This window comes from Homalodisca vitripennis, unplaced genomic scaffold, assembly GCF_021130785.1.
Source record: "Homalodisca vitripennis isolate AUS2020 unplaced genomic scaffold, UT_GWSS_2.1 ScUCBcl_7607;HRSCAF=15368, whole genome shotgun sequence".
NCBI classification, from domain to species: Eukaryota; Metazoa; Arthropoda; class Insecta; order Hemiptera; family Cicadellidae; genus Homalodisca; species Homalodisca vitripennis.
The window spans coordinates 10580-32961 of NW_025783734.1; the positions used below are offsets into that span (position 1 = coordinate 10580).

Sequence of the window (22382 nt, forward strand, 5' to 3'; positions counted from 1 at the left end):
CCATATCACGATGTAATCACTACCAGGTGCCACACGCTGTCAGCACTTTCAGGGTTAAATGAAAACTTGGGTTGTGTTATACTTTATTAATACGTACAGATAACACAAACAGTCTGAATTCTTCGGCACAAATAAAAGTAAATCATCTTTAATTACATTTGGAGGGTACAGCAAAAAGGTTTTAAAATGGGTTTTTTAAATAAGTGTTATGCTATTATTACTACAAATGGGCGGATACCAAAGTTTCTCCAACCTTATTTCTCCATAATGTTAAAATAAAGTTATTAATGTGATCGGCGGTAAGATCTCTAGCCAATCTGGATTCCAGTGACAGCTGTAGACCAGCACTCAAACTAAAAATAAGGACAGTCACAGCGATATATATCCAAGAACTTATTCTACATGTGGACAAGCTTGGACTTCCCAAGGTAACACGACCACATTGCTACAATACCTGGAATGCGTCTCTGATACCACCAGTAAGACATCGAACTGCCCTTCATGACAAGAAACCATATTCAAAAAAATTCATATTTATCTATAATGTAAGTAGGTTGAAATAAAAATGACAAAATAGAATAATGGAATTTGTGCATATATTTTGTAAAAAGTTGCTAATGTATATAATATAAACTATTGCTAGCCTAATCACAGGAGCCGTCCCGCCAACCGTCACGCCACCTCTCGTTCACCCGGGAGCAGTCAAAGATCGGTTTGCCAGTCCGCTGGTTGACCAAGTTGTGCATGTCACACAGCCATCGTGATAACGTCTGCTGGTTCGAAACTCTTGGGGGAAACGAGGTTATCCTAGAATCAGAACAGAAATCAGACACATTAAACTTATGATTATATAATCCCCTCAATCCCAACATCCACTACAAACTAAAGGTACCAGCATAAGTATACTATCAGCATCCTCCTACACGTACATTCGTAAATATAATACATCCACTTTTACTTCTATTGTACCCAAATGATCACAAAGAATAAAAATTTCTGATTAGACTGTGTTTGGTTCTTTATAACGTTACTGGCAATACACCACTACTTGGCAGTAGTGTACCAACTTGCTTTGCTTTTCTAATACCATCAGAGGCATCTAACCAAGCTGTCCAGTGTCCAGTGAGTTTTACACTGTTCATTGACAACATTCTTGTTTAAATTTTGTTGTTGACAATCGAAAGTTTGACAGGATAACAGGATTTCGGACATTTGCCATCGTTGTAGGTTATAAAAGGTATAACACAATGTTTATGGACAATGCCTGGACTGGAAGCATGCAAATTAAATGCATAAAGGATATGTATCAAAAAATGCTATTGACATAAAACATTTTAATGTAACAACAATGATATAAAGAAATTAATAACCTAAAAGATTCAGTTTGTAGAATTAAAGTGCACTATTTAACTGAAGTAATATGTTTTCTATAGTCTTTACAGTGTAAGTGAGCCACTAGTTATTATTCTGTGCGTTCTCCAAATTGCAAATTGTAGAATATTATTGTATTCTAATATCAAGATGGTGTTAAAATTAAATTAGGAACCAGTCATAACTCCACTTTGTAGCTTAAGATGATTACTATACAGAACAAAACATCCTCTTTTTTAATACAAAAAAAGATAAAAATACAAAATATCTAGTTTGAAATAGAAATGATCTAAAGAAATCATGTTTGCCCTAAATGGCATGATTTATATTATAATTTATAACTATTCTGCTACATTATGTGGGATTGGTAAGGTACCAGTAAGCCTAGTTATAACTGTTAATAATCAAAATAATTGTATATTCATTCATTTCATTTCTTTATTGCCAAGAAAACAATCATTACATAATTGTACAGGCAGAGTCAAAAATACAATAAAATAATCATTAACTAATTATAGCATAAAATTCATCAACACTATAAAAACTATTGTCTGTTAACAATCTTTTAATACAGCATTTAAAACTTTTCGATGGTAGATTTTTAAAGTATAATGGCAGATGATTATATAACTTAATGGCAGTATATTTAAAGCTATTTTGTGTTGTACTGTAGGATACTAAATCATTTCTTAGTTCCTGCCTATTTCTAGTTTCATAACTGTGGTAATCACTATTAGATTTGAAAAGATGTATGTTCTGTTTTACATAAATAAGGCACTGATAAATGTAGATACATGGAATTGTCATAATTTGTAACTTAATAAATAAATTCTTACAATGGGATCTAGTTGGAGCTTTACAAATCAATCGAACTGCCTGCTTTTGCAAGACAAACAGACAATGAGAGTAAGAGCAGTTGGCCCAAAAGATGGCACCATACATTAAAAAAGAATGTATATAACTATAATAAATTAGAAGAAGAACATCATTAGAAACTGTGTAATTTAATTTTCTTAACATAAAGATACCTCTAGTGATCCTGGGTAAAATATAATTAATGTGAGAGAACCATTTTAAATCAGATTGCAACAGAACACCAAGAAACTTAACAGACTGAATCTCTTTACATCTATTTAAAGACATTGCTAAATCTTGTGTCTTTTCTAAATTTAGAGACAGACTATTAACATTGCACCAATCCGAGAGTAAACCAATCTTAAAATTAAAAATATCAGTGATTTTGTCTTCACAAGTAACATTTAGGCAAATATCATCAGCATACAAGTGACACTGTGTATTATCATCATCTAAAATAGCTGGCAGATCATTAATATATATGATAAACAAAAGTGGTCCTAAAATAGATCCTTGCGGAACACCATTAACAACATCCCTAAAACTAGATAACGACCCATTAAAACACACACACTGAGTTCTATTACTAAGATAGGACTCAATGAAAGACAAAGACATCTGATCAAAACCCATATGTTTAAGCTTAACCAACAGTGATTTATGCTGCACTGTGTCAAAGGCCTTTGAGAGGTCAAAGAACCTTGATTCCACACAAAGCCCCTTCTCCATGCCATCCAGACAAGCCTGAAGAAAGGCACGAACCGCATCACAAGTGGTGCGATTCCTTCTAAAACCAAACTGCTTGGCTGAAAGCAAACAATTTCGTTCCAAGTAATTAATAATTTGTAGGCTTATCAACCTCTCAAAAACCTTCGAAAAAAACAGGTACAAGGGACACAGGTCGAAAACTATGATACTCATCCTTACTGCCCTTCTTATAAACAGGAATCACCTTACTTATCTTCAGTTTATCAGGAAAATAACCTACATCTAAACATGAATTAATAACATTACATAAAACTTCAGAAATATAATAACTGCTTATCTTTAAGATTTTAGAATTTAGATAAAAGACATCCTGACTATTACTGCTACTTAAAGAATTTATAGCTGAGAAAACATCTTCAACACTTACATGAGTAAACGAAAAAAACAGAAGTCACATTATTATAAACATTTGACAGATAAAAACTAACATTAAAAATACTATTTGGTATATTACTGACTAGATCATTAATACTGTTGATAAAATAATTGTTGAAACCTGTAGCAGTTAAATTAATACTATTATTGGTATTGGCTTTAGCCTTACTATTGACAGTGAGGTTATCTTTGACAATGTTCCAAAGTTGTTTAGGTTTGTTGGAAGAGTTAGCCACCAATGAATTATTATAACTGAGTTTAGCTAATCTAATCTCCTTGCGGTAAATGTTTTTCAACCTTTTATATGCATCCAGGAAATATTGAGAATTTGTATCCTTACTTAAATAATAGTAATGTAGACAGGATTCCTTAAGAGCTATTAAATCAGGAGAGTACCATTTATTAATATTAGAATTTACACTAGATCTTTTTTTGACAGTTTTAATTGGAAAAGTTAAGTTAACTACCCACATAAATAAATTAAAAAACAACAAAAACTTATCACTAGCAGCTGAATAGCTGTAAACAGGTAACCAGTTCATGGTATTCAAATTTCTCAAAAAGGTAAGAGTTTCTTTATCTTGAACCAACCTAGTAAGAGACGTTGTCCTACCCTCCTCCGAAACTGTAGACAGCTCCATGGAAGTTGACACCGCAAAATGATCAGACTCCACTGTAGGAACTACCTTTACCGTCCATCTATCAGGATGAACACTAGTGACAATGTTGTCTATGAAGGTGCCCCTGTTGATGTTCCCAGGACGTGTAATTGAATTATTCAACATGATATTCAACCCGTAACCTCCAACTAAGTTACTAAACGCCACAGTGTTCCTGTCCTTGGTCTCGAGAAAGTTAATGTTAAAATCAGCACAGATGATCACTTCATGATTCACATGGGAAGCAGTTTGCAATAGATCATCAAATAACAATAAAAACCTGTCAATATCCGTGGTGTTAGGTACTCTGTATAAACAAACAACAAGAGCATTTAAAGTGTCCACATAAACAGCCGATATTTCAAAGAGCAATTCGACAGCTAACTTATTAATCCAAGGTACTTCATGAAAAGTTAGATTATTTTTAATAAATATAGCCGAACCACCATGTGAGTGAATTGTCCTACAGAAAGAGGATGCCAGTACATAGTTAGGCAACTTAAAAAGAGATATCTCGTCCAAAGTGAGCCAATGCTCCGTTATGCAAATTATATCACTATTGTTTGTGTGACCAAGGGCCTCAACTGAGACCGACTTTTCCCTCAGTCCATGACAGTTCCAAACAATTAGGTTAAACCTTCTTACAGTTGGCCTGGCTATAGTGCAAACTTTGCTATTTACTTTGCTATTTACTACAGTTTGGGTTTGCCTAAAAAAACCATACTCCTTACCTTATTATTTTTAGGCTTAGGCTGATTGTATTCACATATTAGTGTTCCACTTGGCCAGAACTCAGAATTTAACACTTTTGAGGCTAACTCCAAAGGCAAACCAATTTTATATGATTTATAAGTATCATACTTTGTTTTCAACTCGACACACTCTGAATTGTTAACACCGGCTCCTTCCAAGTAGCTAACTAAATCTTCTTTTTGAACTTCAGGCGATAGACGAGATATAAATATCCAACTCCGTTTTCCAATAGCTTTTAGCTTGCATACATTTGCCTCTTCACTCTTCTTCGTACCAATAATAGGCTTAACATTGGGCCTGGAGTTTCTCTTTTTCTTGGAAGAGTAAAGTTCCCACTTATTCTCACGTAAGGAAGGGAAAACTTCTTTATTTTTCTCGTAACCAGATCCCCCATAGATTTCTTCATCTTCAAATCCAAGAAAAACGTCTCCTTCAATTGAAACATTGCCATTTGACTTACTAGGACTAAACGACTTTACACCCTTAGGATTATTATTGGTGTTACTGTCATGATTATTGTCATGATTAGAGTTGTTGGGCCTATTTCCCCCATCAGTTGCTGACTTCATTGACTCTTTAACTCTTGATCTCGTTAAAGGTCGATTAACGTCCTTTGCCGACTGTTCTTGTGAAGGAACGGTTAGGCCTATTGATGCTGGAACACTCGTTGATTGTTTGGTGATACCATCCCCACTTTCCAATATAGTGTTTAACTTTTTATTAATATGTACATTATCATCCATCACCGATTTAACAAGTCCAATAAGTTTTCCTACCATGTCATGAATATTGAAATAATCATCAGCAGAAATCACATGGTTTCTCATCTTTTCTAACCTATCTTTGCAACCGGTACATATCCACTGAACATATTTACTCACTGACTTAATCATTTCAAAATCATTTGCTGAAACATTAACACATGACATATGAAAAAATGTCTTGCATATTCCACCACATAAAAACTTTAAATCAGTCCCTAAAACTGATTTATCACAAGCACCGCAATAGGTAACATCCCTATTATCCGCCATCTTGATCATTGATTAAAGCTAGTGGTATAATAATTAGTTCCCTTCCAAGGATGTGAGTTGTTTGTAAACAAAGTTGGATGTAGTTGACAGTTGGCAGTGATACCTGTTCAGGCTTATTAGAATAGAACTAAGGCTTATTATAATTATTCCAATAAAAAATTATAACTTTTAAAGATACGGGTAAATTTAGTGTTCTGTGAACACAGTTTTTATCATTTATCTTTCGTGATTTGAAGCCAAACGCCTTATACTTTAAGGGATGACCCAAGCAAAAAGTGGTTATGAAAAATAGACTTACTGTTCCCTGAAGTGGTCAGCACATGATCGACAAGGATAGAGTTTGGCAAACTTCTCAAAAAATATCCGCACGTCGTCCCTGGTTTCTTGGGAGGGGTTGTCAGGGTAGTAGGCAGCTATTGTGTGCAAGAGACCCCATGTTGATCGACCTGCCAATAAAAAGGTTTGTCATTAAAATTACTTTGTCATCGCATTACACACATGTAGATAGAACAGTTGCACAATATTTAACAGTAAGGAGTTTTGTAATCAAGTATACTTTTCATTTCTGAGTCCACTGGTATAAAATTAAAAAAAAATCACTAATTGATCATAAAAAAGTGAATTTAGAATGAATGTTTTCAAGAGAACAATGAATGGTCCATTAAAATTGAATTAAGAATAGTTACAAAGTTTGATGTAAAGCATCAACTTAATATAATAAGCACTTAATACAAAAATATTTTCCAAGTGAAACTTACCGAGCTCATCTTTATCCAGTGGACAATTCGAGTGTACCTCAGTTACCACAGAACCAACTTCTGACACCTACACAAAAAAGTTGTATTAACTAAACAATCAGGAGTGTTAACACAATCATTTAGATATAAAATGGCTTCAGTCATCCACTTTTCAAAAAGAACTTATTTATTCCTTAATTCTTTCAAAACCAATAGCAAACATTTACAAAATATATGTTTTATAAAATAATAAAATAACACGTATATGCATACTTGCATTAGATCAAAATCTTAAGAGATTGTTCATCCCTAATATGCGTTCAGAATTTTGTAAATTTATTTGTATTCTGTCATTTCTGTGCATCATGTCAGACCCAAACGCCCTCTTCTTGGCTTTAATTGTTGTCACAAATCCATTATTTTCATCTCCAAAAAGTGACATCAGGTATGGTATAAACCCAACTGACGTTCTGGTGTACTAAAAGACCGGGTTGCATCTCTTATCAAACAGCAAACAGATGATAATATTCACCGAACCAAACTCTAAGCCTGTACATTGAAGATTTGTTTAATCTATCAAATACACGTCTTTTCAAAATGCTGTTTTCATTAAGGAATAAGGGTTGGACAACTTTGTCCGGAGACCCCATTTAGGTGACTAAATAAAATTTTAACACAAAAACACATCTTGATCATAGTCACTACCGCTTTGCCACTCGTATAGTGGTCAAGGCCTGAGACGATCGGGTCGGCTGACTTTTATTTTCCAATGGACTGTTACGTGTTTGGGAACTTCCGCAAAACAGGGGTAGAACTATTCAGGATAAATTCCACTACACTACTGGAGGCAACCTTGGATCAACTGGTGTCAGTTGGGGTTCACAAACATATGTTGTTCTTCATTCATAGTGTCACGGACAACGTCAAATGAAATATGATGTTTCAAGATTAATCAGGTCCTGATAAAAGGCAATGTAAAGTTGTTTCTTTATTTCATAAGTTCTTAGAGACAGACAAATTGTTTTTAAGATATTTCCAGTTCTTCAGGAAGATTCTCGGTTTATTCCCGGTTTCCCTGGTCGGGTGGCCACTCTAGTAAGTCACTTCTACAAATGGTTCAATTACATATAAAGTAATTAAAAAAGTAATCACTTGTATTGACTCACTGTAAAGACTCATTTGTACTTCAACAATTTCATATCAGTAATAGCAGAAATATTTATTCAAGTTATTTTACACTACCATAAATAAATATTATATTACCATCAATTAATACATCTCTAAACTAAGAGTATTTTTGAACATTTATACAAATATCCAAAAACATATTTTGTAATAGCTAGATAAATAAAAATAAACAAAAAGATCTATACTTTACCTTGTCTTGAATTTGTGCATTAAAACATACCAGGTGTTTATAAATGAACATCAGAGTTTTAACGTTTTGTATTATTTATTAAAAAATAAATCCTGATATTCATTTATAAGCAACCAATATTTTAAAGTGGATTATGACTATCAGGAGGATAAAGTACATATTGACAAAAATGAAAACCTCGTTACAGTAGTATAAAAATACCTTTTTATCCACGACCCACCTTTAAAATTCGTACAAAGAAACATAATTTTGCCATTAAAATTAAGTTTTTAAAATACAAAATTATTTTTAGTAACATAAATTTTGATGATTTTATAAAATACAATTGAGATCTTGTTACAAAAACTGGATTCAAGGCCTATACATTGTAGCTGAAAAAAAGAAATTTCTACTTACAGCCGAGTACTCAGATTCCAAGCTACCACCACCAAGACTTCTTGGAAGACTTCTCTGTCGCATTTTAATATTAAAATGCGTAATTAATGAACACTATTTAAACTTGTTTACAGTGGCTCTTTCATCACATTTAAACAACTTTGATTGCACTTCAATAATTTCAAATTTGTTGGCCATCCACTTACTAAACTGTTTTTACAACAAAATGATTAAAAAATCCTGAATTATTACTTGCTGACTTGAAAAACACTTGAAATTTGTATTTACAGTGTACCTTGTTGTTAAATCATTATAGACACATGGTTAATATAAACAAACTCTACATTGATTTTGTCATCTGTATTAATGGATAACTTACTTTCATTCTAAACAAAAATAACATAGAGAAATAGTAAATATCAATTCAATTCAATTCAATAATATCTTTATTCACACATTCATCAAGAATGGTTACAGAGTCAACACATGCAGTAAAAATTGATGTCATCAAGAAGTAGGTAAACTAGTTTAAAACTATTATAAATGCAAAGAGAAAATATCTTTAAAACATTTCTGTAAAATAAAATATATATGAGGAAAAAATATATGAATGCATATACATACACATACATGTCTTAAATAATAGCATTAACAGAATTAAAAAACTCATTCAAACTATAAATTGTAGAGTTTATCAACAGGCTGTGCAGTCTTTTCTTCAGAGTTTTAGAGTCACATGTTTTGAAGTTTTCTGGAAGCATGTTAAAGAGTCTTGCACCACTATAGGAAGGCTTCTTGGTGTAAAGGGTTGTTCTATGCGCTGGAAGGGATATATCATTTGCCCGTCTTGTTGTGTAGCTGTTGACGTCACCAACCCTTGGTAATCTTTCTCTTGAGGCGTGGGTGATTACCTCGATGATGTATATGGACACTACTGTGAGTATCTCAAAAGATTTAAAAGCCTCTCTACAAGATTCTTGTGGCTGTAGTCCTGCCATGATCCGCATAACCCGCTTCTGTAATACCAGGACACGATGAAGGTTGCCGGCAGATGAACTTCCCCACAGAGTTATTCCATATCGAACATGTGATTCGAACAGAGCGTGATATGCGGCTTTCAAAGCGATAGAGGTACCAATGGATTTAATCCTCTTCATTGCAAAGATTGCAGAGCTAAGACTTGAACACAGTTGGTCGGTGTGATTGCTCCAGGAGAGGCCTTGATCCAGAGTTAGGCCTAAGTGTTTTGTGTTGTCAACTCTCTGAAGATCTGGGGGCTCAGTCAAGCATTCTTTTAATCGTCCAGAAGCGAGATATTTTGTCTTTGCAGCGTTAAAAACTAGGTCGTTATTTGAGCAATATTGTTGTGCCATACTGACTGATATGAAGGTACGAATGTCCAGGTCTTCAATGGCATTGCCACTCGTTACAAGAACGGTGTCATCAGCAAACATGACTGGGTAGCTTATATTACCCAAATACTTAGGTAGGCCTGCAGTAAAAAGAACAAACAGAACCGGGCCCAACACTGAACCCTGGGGAACACCTCTTGTAACAGCCAAGGGCCCAGATCTTGCAGTCCTCTCTGTTCCATCCAGGTTTTGTTTTATTTCAACAACCTGTTCTCTTCCCGTTAAGTAACTCTCAAACCACTTGACTGTAGTCCCTCCAAAACCAAGAGATTTAATTTTGTTGATAATTAAACTATGGCCCAAACAGTCAAACAAACGCCTTACTTAAATCAAGGAAAACACTTGTAACTGTGTTCCCTTCCTCCAAGTTGTCAATGATGTGTTCTATTAAATCGGTAAAAGCACTTGTGGTTGATCTTCCAGGGATAAACCCATGTTGTCTATCAGGCAGGAGATTGTTGAGTTTAAGGTGGTTTTGAATTCTGGTTAAAATTATTTTTTCTATGATTTTTGAAATAGTTGGGATTAGAGATATCGGCCTGAAATTTTGTAGCTGCTTTTTGCTTCCCTGCTTATGAAGGGGATAAACTTTAGATATTTTGAGTTTGCTAGGAAAAATCCCCTGAGACAAAGACTTGTTGATTATATCTGTAATGGGTAAAAATACTTCACCAATGCAAAACTTTAGCAGCTTAGAGCTCACGTCATTGATACCTGAAGAAGATGTTGACTTCAGTGACATTATAGTGTTAAAAACTTCACTGAAGGAAGTGAGTCTCCTATACACATTTGTAGTTAATATAGTGGTAGATTTAAATCTATGCAGAAAAGCATTCAATATTGATTTTTGTATGCTAATAATGAGCAAATATTTGTTAATTTTTGTAAAAGAATTATGTTCACTCCTGAGGACTGTTTGCACATTGAAAAATACAATGTGGATATGCTCTTTGATAGGTTTGGATAACATGAAACTTACTGAACTTCTCCATCCAAAATGATTTCCTTCGCAAAAGTCAACTCTACTAAGTAAAACATCAATGAAAAGTACATTGAGGCATTCAAATTTTTAATTCTAACTACAAGCTGTTCAGATGGTTTAGTTTAAAATTATAATTAGACATTTCATCCTTTCAATACAAGGCTATTTGCTCACAGCCTGTTCCAAACTACCAAGCTCTTGACCTCAGGCGTGTCTTAAAACCGCCAAAGTTGGTTTTAAACAGTGTTTTACATAAAAATTCATATAATTGTTATTACGTCTCATACTATTATACAACAATATAATGGTGTCTCTGTGTATGTGTGTGCTACTCAATCACGTAAAAACAACCTAACCCATTGTACTAAAATTGTAATGTACTAACATTCCTAGAGTCACTAGTTAACTAATAGACCTATTTCTATTTCAAAAATCCCCCTAGGCTGCCCCAACATGTCTTGAAAACTCCCTTTTGGCTTTATCAGATATTACATATGTTTTTATTCTCCTTTTAAAGTCAATAAGGGTAGGGTACGATAAGCGGACCCAGTTTTTTTATATCGAAGAATATAATCATCGATACCTAATATTCACATCTCAAATCCTAGACTATCAATCAATATAAAAGTATCTATAGTCCTCAATAACAATCATATGTTTTCAATTTAAATATGAATTTAATATTTACAGTGATCAAACAAATTATTATAACCAAAATTAGGAAAACTGAAGACGACTATATCTGCTCCTCTCACAATTACAGTTGTTTCTTTCCCACAAATTTCACATAATGGGTTTTATGGTACGAGCCCAACATGTTAAAGCCACGAAGAACACGTCTTATTATCTTTTAAAGCAATTTCGTGTAGTTTTCTAAAATTTACTGCCATTTTTAATAATCAAATGTTACTTATATAAAATTGAAATATTACCTTACATGTATTATTTGAAATTGTTTTCAGCTGTTAATATAGATTATTTAAGTTAATTATTTAAATAAATTAATTAGTTTCGATTTATTATATTGATGGTTATGATTAATTAATATTGTTTACCAATTTCTATATAAAAACCCGGGTCCGCTTATCGTACCCTACCCGTCAATGATGATAAGTATAATGATTTATACAAATTTAAACAGCTGATAGTAAAAGTTAGTTTTTGTTGGAACTATCAGGTACACTTTAGAAATGTGCAGAAGCTTTTCTTCGTCTGAGTTTGTTTTTATAAGATTTTAATCAACTAAAGTAAAATGCCACAATTTATTACATACATCATAAGTTTGTTAACCGAAAAGCTAAGGGCTTCAACTTTAGTCTCTCTTTCGACTTAGGATTTCTACACACTGGCCTAAAATAGTTCAATAGTTACTGAAATCATTGGAACTATTCAATGAAATATCATGAAATATTGTAGAGGAATTTCAGAGGTGCTTATAAAAAAAGTGTAATTACCGATTTCAGAGCCCATATCAAACTTAACCCTAAAGTGGATCAAGACATTGAAATATCTTTTAGCGAATATATCAGGATAGTTTGGAATGCTATTCTAAAAAAATATATAATTGTTGGATAGTACATAGGAGAGCAATAGTTTGGCTACCTAGATCACCAGATTTAAACCCTTTATATTTCTTTGATGGGGCTATTTAAAACAAAGGGTTTACATAAATAAGGCTAATAACTTTTCAAGAATAAAACACAATCTCAGAAATCCCATTGTTGCCAACACAAGAACTAATTCATTCTTTGTTTGAAGTTTGTTTTTGACAATGGAAGAATTGTGAAAGAAACAGGATTTTCCGGATATTTGCCATTGTTCAGTGATACAAAAAATCAGTAACACTGCGTTTCAAGATCTGAAATCTGATCTCTTCTTCCAATAAATAATTAACCTAACACATAATTACAAACTAGGTTAAAATAAACACATCAAACCAGAGTGTTGTGACACACGTGTCAGGAATCACAACCACCATGTTGTTTGTCAAATTCACTAACTCTAAAACACGCACTTAATAAATAACAAAACACAATTAATTATAATAATTAATCAAACTAAACTACAGAATACAAGTCACAACGAGTCTGCATTCACCAATCAACCGCCTACAATTTAGTGTTGGATAAAACGACTGGATAAAACAATTGTTTATCAGTTATCAGTTTCATATGTACAGTTATATATAGTACATATATATATATATATGTACAGTTATATATAGTAGGGTCAATCGGGGCTAATGTGAAACACACAAAAATTTGGGGTTAATGTGAAACATGTAAATAATTATTAAGTTTTTGTTAGATGGATATCTAAAAAAAAATGTCATTTTGTAGCTTGTATATTACTTAGTTTAAACCCATTTTAAACATACATAGAATCCACTTATGTATATACAGAAAAAAATAAAAATCATAGTCATGGAATTTTACGTAAAAAAAACTTTTAAACGGAATGCAAAAACTTTTTCTCAGTCATAAAAAATAACTATCAAAAACCCAATAACTAAATTGTTAGGCATTTCTAGAGGAGTTGGTGAGTATTTTTTAGCTATTAATGTTTGTCTTAAGTCTAACATAAACCTAAAATATTAACCACCAAAGTTGAGGGGCTAATATGAAACAGTGTTTGGGGCTAATGTGAAAACAGTGGTTGGGGCTAATTTGAAACGCTGACCAGGATTATTTAGAAACAAAACTTGAACAACACTATTCTACAACATAAAATTTGTATCCACCCACCACATTTGAACACAAATAAATGCATATCTTTTTGATTTTTCATTGCAGCTTCTTTTTTTTACTCTGTGTTAAAGGTGGGAATTTTTATCAGCTGGTAGTTCCCAATCAGCTGTTTCACAATATTGTCTAGTTTTCATTTTACCATTTGTAGCTAACCTCAAAACACCCGATGTGTAACTAAGTGTTGTGTTTGTTATTTTGAAAATGGTGCGCACTTACAAAAAGAAAGGAAGTAGAAGAGTTTATCCAGAAAACATTTTGGATGAAGCTAAGAAAAGAGTAACTAAAGGTGAATCATTGCGTAGTGTTGCTAAAGTACTCAGTATTGAAACAACTTTCTTGTTTCGTTATTTAAAAAGTGTGAAACTGCAGTTGATTTAAGACCTCCAGGTCACAAACATGCTTTGAGTAATGAGATTGAAAATAAATTAGCTGATCACTTGAAAGTCATGGCTAAAAATGGTTTTTGCTGCTGAGTAAGACTGAAGTTTTGGACGTTGTTAAGGAATATGTTGAGCAAAATTCGTTTAACTGTTCCATTCAAGGACAATCGTCCAGGCCATGATTGGTACATTGGTTTTTGCAAAAGGCATAAACTAAGCTTAAAAAAAATGGAGCCTCTGGAGAAAGCACGCAAAATAAACACAAGTGATCCTTTTCTAATTTATGAATTTTACGATTTTGCTTGAAAAAAAAATAGAGGAATTGGATATTGCAAATAAACCATCACATGTGTACAATCTTGACGAGACATCATTCTGCTCGGACTCCCTCAAGAGTCAAGTTTGTATCAGGCATTGGCCAAAAAAGCTCACCGTACTCAAGAAGGAAACTGGTAGGGACAATACTACTGTACTGGGCTGTTGTAATGCAGCAGGAGTAGTTCTTCCTCCTTTAATAATTTTCAAGGAGCAAATTTATGGTCCTCTTGGAAAGGGCAATATGATTTGCCAGGCACCTTCTATGCCTGTAGTGAAAAGGGATGGGATGACATCAAATATATTCAATGATTTTTTTTGTGAAGTTCTGCCAAGAAGTGAAAGAGAGACCTCCTTCTGCTGATTTACGATGGCCATATGACCCCATCTAGATGTTCACACTGCTATGTATGCTAGACAGAATCAGGTTACAATAATTAAACTTCCAGCACACACTACAGACGTTCTCCAACCTTTGGACACAACATGTTTCAAAAAACATTGAAATATGCATGGGACTTAAAAGTAACCGAGTGGTACAGACTGAATCAAAGAAAGATGCAAAAGAATGAGTTTGTCGATTTACTCTGTCAGGTTTGGCATAATGGTTTGACACCAGATAACGTTAGAAAAGGCTTCAGCCATGTAGGCATATTTCCATGTGATCATGCTAAATATCCTGTATCACGCTTTGATGCGGAAAAGCTGGCCAGGTATAGAGCTTTTAAACAAACTGGTAGGTCCAACTGTGATGGGAACCAAGAATGCATAACAGCTGAATCTTTTGAAAATCCAAATACTGTCACTGAGTCTCTGTCTCTGGGCAATGTAACACCTTGCACTTCGACATCAGATAAGCCACGAGATCTAGAAGTATCATTGTCTTACATCTGATAAAACAATGTCTAAGCCTAGTACTAGCAATTCCGAGTCTCTTATTGGATCACCTGTAGGTGATGGGTCACAGTCTTCTTCGTCTTTTGAGATGTTACAGCTCCAAAAAAATTAATAGAACTCTTGCTCCCAAAAAGAAGAGAAAAAAGAGTAGACGCAAGCTCAAAAGTAATTACAAGCGATGAATGGATTGCTGCCGAGCAATTGAAAAAAGACCAAGAAAATGACAAATTGAAAACAAAAGAACTGAAATGTCTTGGTAAGCTAAATAAAGGAGAAAAAACTGCTAAGAAAATCTAACGCAAACAAAAAGATTAGGCCTAAAAATAAACAAAACCTCCTATCATCTATTCCTCTGGGTAATGGTAATCCTCTAACTTCAAATGCTGAAAGTAAGAAAACCAATGCAGAAAGTTTAGATGAAATATCGAGTGGTAGGCCAACAGTAATTACCCAAACTGACAACCAGTTGTATCTAAAAATGGAAAACAGTAGTAGGCCCATGAAAAAGAAGCAAAGAAAGGCAGGACATATCAAGATAGAAATAGATGAAGATACCTCTGATAGTGATGAACCGTCTCTTTGTGATACTGACGAGGAATCGTTAAGTGATTTAATTTCCAACTCCAAAAAGGACATAATCAACCCTGTTGCATATGAGGCACCTGTTTTTTCAGGAAAAATATAAAGAAAGGGACTTTTGTTTTAGTTGATGTTAAAGGTGGTAAGAGGAAATCAACCCATTACAAATATGTCTGCCTCATAGAACATGTCGATATGGATGATGGTGAAGTTACCGTACAAGGCTTAAGGTGCTTTGCAATGATGAAATTACCGATTTTGTGTACAATGAAGGGGACATATTCAATATTGATTGGATATGGATATTAGAAGCTGTGTTACCTTTCCTTTGACCACACATTCAAAAATAGAAAAATTACCTATGTTTTCCCTGGTTGTGTTAATGTTTTTTGAACAATGAATGAACAAAGATGTTGATTTTATATCGTGATTTCTGATTTTTAAGCTTTCTATTTCTGTGAACCATTATTTTTGGCCTAATTTATAATAATAAAACATTTACAAATTTAAAGCTTGAGAGTTTGTTACTAATTTCCCTTAGATTATTTATACCTAAATCCATTTCAAAAAAAATTTATCCTTCCTTATTTTCGTATTAATTAGTGAAATATTTTAGTTTCCATATTAAAACATGAAAAAAAATCATTAAAGATAAAGTTAAGCAAATTAAAGGTTATGGAAATAATAGATTATATATATTTCTATAAGCTGATATGTTTTTTAAGTAATCAGATGCTCATAATATGGTAAATTTATTGAGATGTTTCACAATAGCCCCTTGGCTGTTTCATAATAGCCCCTTTTCTTGGGGCTAAAGTGAAACACTGTTTTATTTTTTTCATGATTTTATTTTATGACATAAAACATTATTGATACCATTAACTTATAGAGGAAACAAAGCTACAAATTGCTGAATTTTTGTTTGTGGGTTAGGGCAAATAGATTAAAAGTTATATTGCAAAGTTTACATTTTTGTTTCATATTAGCCCCGATTGACCCTACATATATATATATATATATATATATATATATATATATATATTGTATATAAAGCTTGATTCTCTGTTTGACAAAACAGATATATATAAAATATTTCATTACTTAAGGTTTTTACAAAAGAAGTCTGCAAATCCTAAAAAATTGCCTTGTGTTTCGGGATTTCTAATGAATGCTTCCAATTTCAAGAACAACAATTTTTGTTATTATCTATGTGTAATAATCACGAGAACATTTCTTTTACAAGAACTTATATTGTTTTATAATAAATTTTGTTTAAAATAAATTGGTACTTTGGGATTATACCGACCACACCCAGACATGAATCGTTATTTCACATTTCGTTTCTACTGATTACTAGATTAGCGTAGAACAATATTTCGTCAATATAAAACAGGAATTGTCTTATCGCAAACACCTCCCCATCCTCAGACAGAGGTCAAAGTCGAGCGTCTAGTAGATAACGTGATTGCAGAGTCTCGCCGCCCGTTCAGCTGGTGCATCGCTTTGTTGTACTTCCGTGTTTTACCTCTACATTTCTCCAAACACAAAAATTCAACAAAAACAAACATTTACCAAACTAAACTTTTTATTAAAAAAACACTCAAAACTTGTTTTTATTCTTGATCACATTCCGCCACCCAAAATGCGAGTGCCTCCGGCCATCAGCGCGGGCTTCGACAGCACCTTCGGTGCTGCCCCGCGCTGATGTCGACGAAAGAAAAACATCCCTCGAGATAGTACCTATCAGTAAAATATCAAATTCTAGAGGGGCTAATCAGAAATATAAATTGAATTGTAATGGAAAGGCAATGATGTACCGTGCAAATCACGTGATGCCGCGCGGCCTGCCGTAATCAGGATTCTCGAGAAAGATAAGATAACAGCGACAACAATACCGATCACAATACCTGGAAATGCTTGTAAGTTTGTAATTTTGTAATTGAAGAGTTGTTTTTTCGTTCTATCATGTTTGTTTCTATAAATTTCTATTTTTGTGTTCTTCATACTGGTGTGGTCGGTATAATCCCAAAGTACCAATAAATTAACTGCAAGGTAACAGTTGAATTTATTAAGCCGGTTTGATGTACATTCACAAAGTCTCAGTTAACTACGTTAGCATCCTCATATACTCGTCCAAGTGATCTGATGTCGGAAAAGTTGGACGATCTGAGGTCGGGAAAGAACCAATCGGAAAAGCCCCTGGTCATCAGTTTGAGCCTGAGGTTGGGTTTGAGTGTTTTCCATTTCCTGTTCTGTTTGTTTGAATTTTAAAGTCCCTTTATTATTTATGAGGTTGTCACTTTGTATATTAAACTAATTATTTTAATTTCAAACATTGATTTTTTTTAACGTTGATCTCTAACTTGCCAGTCTCCTCTTCGATATAAAAACCGGATCCGCTTATCATACTCTGACCCAAGATAACTGATGTACAAAATTTCATGTCATCTTATATGTTTTTTTGCTAGGTATTAATGTATCAGTGAGTTGGTCACTCAGAATATCTCTGTATGAGCATAGGGTGGAGTAGGCCTAAGCTATTACACTTGAAAATAAGATTCATTATAAAAAAATTAGGCCTATAAATACAAGTTTAAGATATTTTACTCAACATATATCTTCCAGTATATTATTCAAACAAGGGGCTTACATATACAAAAACCCTACCTATCCTTTTTAACTAATGAACTTTACATAATTATGTGGATATATTACATCACCTAAGATTAAAATGGAAAATGGTTTTCTCTTGTGTTTTATTCTTTAAATGACATAACCTAATATTCCCCACTTACTTATTAAATATTAGGCTACTAACCTTTAAAGCTACATAATGTTTTAGTTATGTACATGTATGCTGGAATTTGCAAGAAAAACATAACCTAAAAATTACCTGTGTATCTTGTTTCTCTTTCTCCGATTCTTGTTTTTGTCCTTTTTGCAATTTAGCCCATGTTTTAAAATCATCACATGCACGGCAAAACGCCGATTTATTAGCACGACCAGGTTCGGTTTCCACCATGAGTTTTCAAAGACCTAATTTGACAAGATCATTCAATCCCAGATTTGCACACACTGGACTAGGACTTACGAAAAAAATTGGCTAGCCTGCTGATAACTCCCGGACTGTATTGGGTGTTGGCACCATTGAATAGGGAACACCTCCCAGTGAATAGGGAATTACCGTTTTGTTAAAAAAATTGAGTTCAGCATTTTCTTTTGCCATGCCATTCACAAACACCTCAAATTGCTACTTTGGAACCTGCTAATCTCCTATGCTATTGGTTGAAAATGGCGTGTCTAACATTTGGTTTAAGGGTAAGAAAATCGAATGGTCATCAGCTTGATTCTTCAAGTGATCCTATAAAAGCGATCTTTTAGTTCTTGGATATCTTAAGAGCCTGTAGTGATAATATATATATATATATATATATATATATATATATATATATATATATATATATATATTATATATATATATATATGAATCTGAAAAACTTTGGTAACTCTAAATTGGTAACCTTTATATATTATTATTATAGTCGGTCATGTATTGGAACATAACTAGCGATACGACCAGTGAATTACCGAACATTCGGTCATTCACTGGAATCAAGCCAATAATTTTTTTCAGCACTGTCAACAATGTTTTTATGAAAGAATATAACCTTAGAAACCTTAAAAACTAATTTATTAATTTACTAGTAACTTAAAATAATAGTAACCAGTAACTGACCGGGGGTAGAAGTTGGTGGTCATTCACTGGGACAAAAGTGGTAATTTACTGGTTATCATCTTATAACACATGTAAAGTGCTATTTAGGCCTATCTTCATTAATTTCTGTTGAAATCTGTATTTAATGTCTCCCTCTAATTTCCCATAAGGCATTATAAAATATACTATATTTGAGATGGTGTTCATAGTTAATTAAAGTAGGTTATTGATAGTGTTGATTTATTTCAGAACCATGGATGACCCTGAAAACAATCCTGCTGGTGAAGCAGAGCCTAACGGAGATGATACATCCAGCAAGAGGCCTTGTCAGGGGTTTAAATACACTTTGGCTCAACTTACAAAAGCTATGGAAGAGGTAAACAGTGTCAAATTTTCTGCCATCAAAGAGTGCAAGGTTTATGGAATTCCTAAAGGTAAGTTAATAAAAAAAAAACACTTCATTCGACTGAGCCAATAATTAGGAAAATGGTACCACCCTCAGTACTCACCCCTGAAGAAGAAAACAAAATGGAAGAATGAATTCTGGCTAAAGCAAAATTATGATTTCCTATGCATCCCGATGAAGTGAAAGTTAGTGTCCAAAGAGTAATAAAAGGTTGTGCACGAGAAAATACTTTTTAAAATGTTTCTTTAAGAGGAAAGAATCCAGATGTAAAAAGAAAAATACTGAGGTAATCTCAAAAGCGAGAACTTTAGTTACAGAAGACAAAATAAGAGTCTGGTTAAAAGATTTAGATCATGTAAGCCCTAGACATACTAGAAGACTATAAAAGAATGTTCAACTTAGATGAGACCGGAATGGCAAAAAACCGGTAAGGTTTTATGACCAAAAGCGTAAAGAAACTTATGAAATTGCTCCTGGTCCAGAGAAGGAATGCATAACTGTGCTTTGCACCTTTTCAGCTGCAAGACGAGCTATTGACCCCATGGCAGTCTATCCATTTAAACGTATCCCAAGAGATATATCAGAATCCGTAACTTCTGGATTTGCAATAGAACGAAGTGACCGGGTGGATGATCAGTTGAACTTTTTATGCGTACATTGCACACGTATTGTTAAATTAAATGTTCAACTAGCCGTACTATTGCTGTTAGATGCGCACAAATACCACATAAACATGGAACTATATAATTTTTGTATTGCTCATCAGATACTAATAATAATGTGCCTTCTGCCCAATGCAAAACACATTATTCAATCATGTGATGCGACTATTTTTAGACCTCTTAAAATTGCCTGAAGAAGGAAAAACAGAAAGTACAAACCTGCAACAAACGTCATCTTTGCCCCAATTTTCCAATCAGCATTTTTGGCAGTTACTAAAGAAATAGTGAAAAATAGATTTGCTACAAGTGGTTTGTATCCCTATTATCCAAACATAGTAGATTATTCTAAGTATCTCTGTCAGGTGTGACCAATTAAAGAAAAAACGTAATAAAAATAAGTTCTCTGAAACTGACTAAAAAATTACTTTAAAAGTTCTAGAAAATAAAATATCAAAGATTATGTGGTTTTTCAATTATATTTATTACAAAAACATGGAGAGCCTGCTGTTGCAGAACCAAAGAATTTATATTCTATTTGTAAAAAAGTTAAAATCAACATTTTAAAATCAAATTCGTCCACAATCTAATCTGCAACCAGAACAAATAAAACTATAGAAAGATGTTGAAATAAATTAAATTAAATAAGCTTAGAAGAAGGAGGAAAAGAGTTGGTAACAAGTGAATAAGTAGTGGGAAAAGAGCAGTAAGGAAAAAACAATCAGAAGAATATGACCAGTATCTCTCTGGCAGCATACAAAACACATAATTATTCAAAGAGTGAGGATTGTTTAGGAATACTTGTCTAATATAGGATTTTAACAACTGGCATTTACATGCTCAGCTTGTCTTTAATTTTTTCCTGCATTAATTGTTTCGGATTAGCATGATCCCATTCCACATCAACTGTGTGAGGTTGGATGGGTGATATGATTTATTTCATTAGTAGTGCTATTGGTAGCTATGTTAACGTCTTGTTTATAAGAGTATCTAAGTATATCTTTAGGTACTTTCAAGTGAAATTATGCAAAATTATATAGTGGATGGCTTTGGATATAATAATTTTAATCAGTGTAATAAATAAATAAATAAAAATGCCTTTTATTGGAGCGTTTCTCAGTTACATTACTGTTTTACAGAATTACTCAAGTCACTACATAAACATTCTAAAGACTAAACTTAACAGAGCTAATCATATAATAGGAATATTTACATTTAAAACAGATCACTTATTATGCTAGTTCCTATGTACAAAAACTTTCTTTAACCCCTTTCTTAAATTTAACAATATTTACAAGACCTTTTAGGCTATCGGGAAGGTCATTGTACACCTTTGGCCCGAAATAAGAGAAACTCTTCCTTCCGAGCTCTAAATTTACTCTTGGAAGATGAAGATTTTCTCCATGTCGAGAGGCCCTCTGTGACACTTGATCCATATACAGTAGTCTTTCCCTGAGGTACTGAGGTTCCTCAATAGATCTTGTGGACCATACATGAGGACAGTACTCCACAAACTGTGTCCACGGTGGGGTGATACGTGTTCGAATTTGCGGAGTGAGAACACGAAGCGCACAGCCGAGTTTTGAACTCGCTGAATTCTGGCAATATCACCCCTTGAAATGCTGTTCCCATACGCCGGATAGCAGTAGTAGAATACAGAGAGCACCAAGGACAACACGATCTGCAATTTAGCAGACTCGGGAAGCAATGATCTAAATCTGTAGAGACCCCTCAGTCGCCCTAAGGCGCGTTGAGTAGCATGCGTGACATGGTCGGAGAAAGAGAGTCCGCTGTCAAGCACAACACCGAGTGTTTTCACCTGGTCGCAGACTTGCAAACTCGCACCCCCGAGCACAACACCCACACCTCTCTCCCTCAGTGTCTCCACCAGATCACGTGGTGCATATGCAAAACACTACACTTGTCTACGTTCAGTTTCAAACCATTTGCAGTCGACCAAGAGAAAATTTCCTCCAGGTCAGCAT

General features: G+C 33.8%; 1 protein-coding gene across 2 annotated transcripts; it reads right to left on the minus strand.

The window, feature by feature from the left end:
- Window positions 1-574: 574 nt before the first annotated feature.
- On the minus strand, window positions 575-18882 carry LOC124374240 (FAD-linked sulfhydryl oxidase ALR-like). 2 transcript variants are annotated; one of them, XM_046832490.1, is made up of 4 exons: window positions 18511-18882; window positions 6574-6640; window positions 6114-6261; window positions 575-807 (listed from the first exon to the last, which is right to left on the minus strand). In XM_046832490.1, exons 1-4 carry the CDS (start codon window positions 18637-18639, stop codon window positions 645-647), a joined length of 507 nt encoding a protein of 168 aa, XP_046688446.1. In that variant the 5' UTR covers window positions 18640-18882; the 3' UTR covers window positions 575-644. The 2 variants fall into 2 exon arrangements, with proteins under 2 accessions (XP_046688446.1, XP_046688447.1); XM_046832491.1 differs by lacking the exon at window positions 18511-18882 and adding an exon at window positions 8327-8632.
- Window positions 18883-22382: the final 3500 nt, after the last annotated feature.

Coding starts and splice junctions, on each gene's coding strand:
- LOC124374240 (XM_046832490.1), bottom strand. CDS start 18,639: ATGGTGGAAACCGAACCTGGTCGTGCTAATAAATCGGCGTTTTGCCGT. Junction 6,641..18,510: donor AAGAGAAACAAGATACACAG/GTAATTTTTAGG, acceptor TTTTTTGTGTAG/GTGTCAGAAGTTGGTTCTGT. Junction 6,262..6,573: donor ACTGGATAAAGATGAGCTCG/GTAAGTTTCACT, acceptor TTTTATTGGCAG/GTCGATCAACATGGGGTCTC.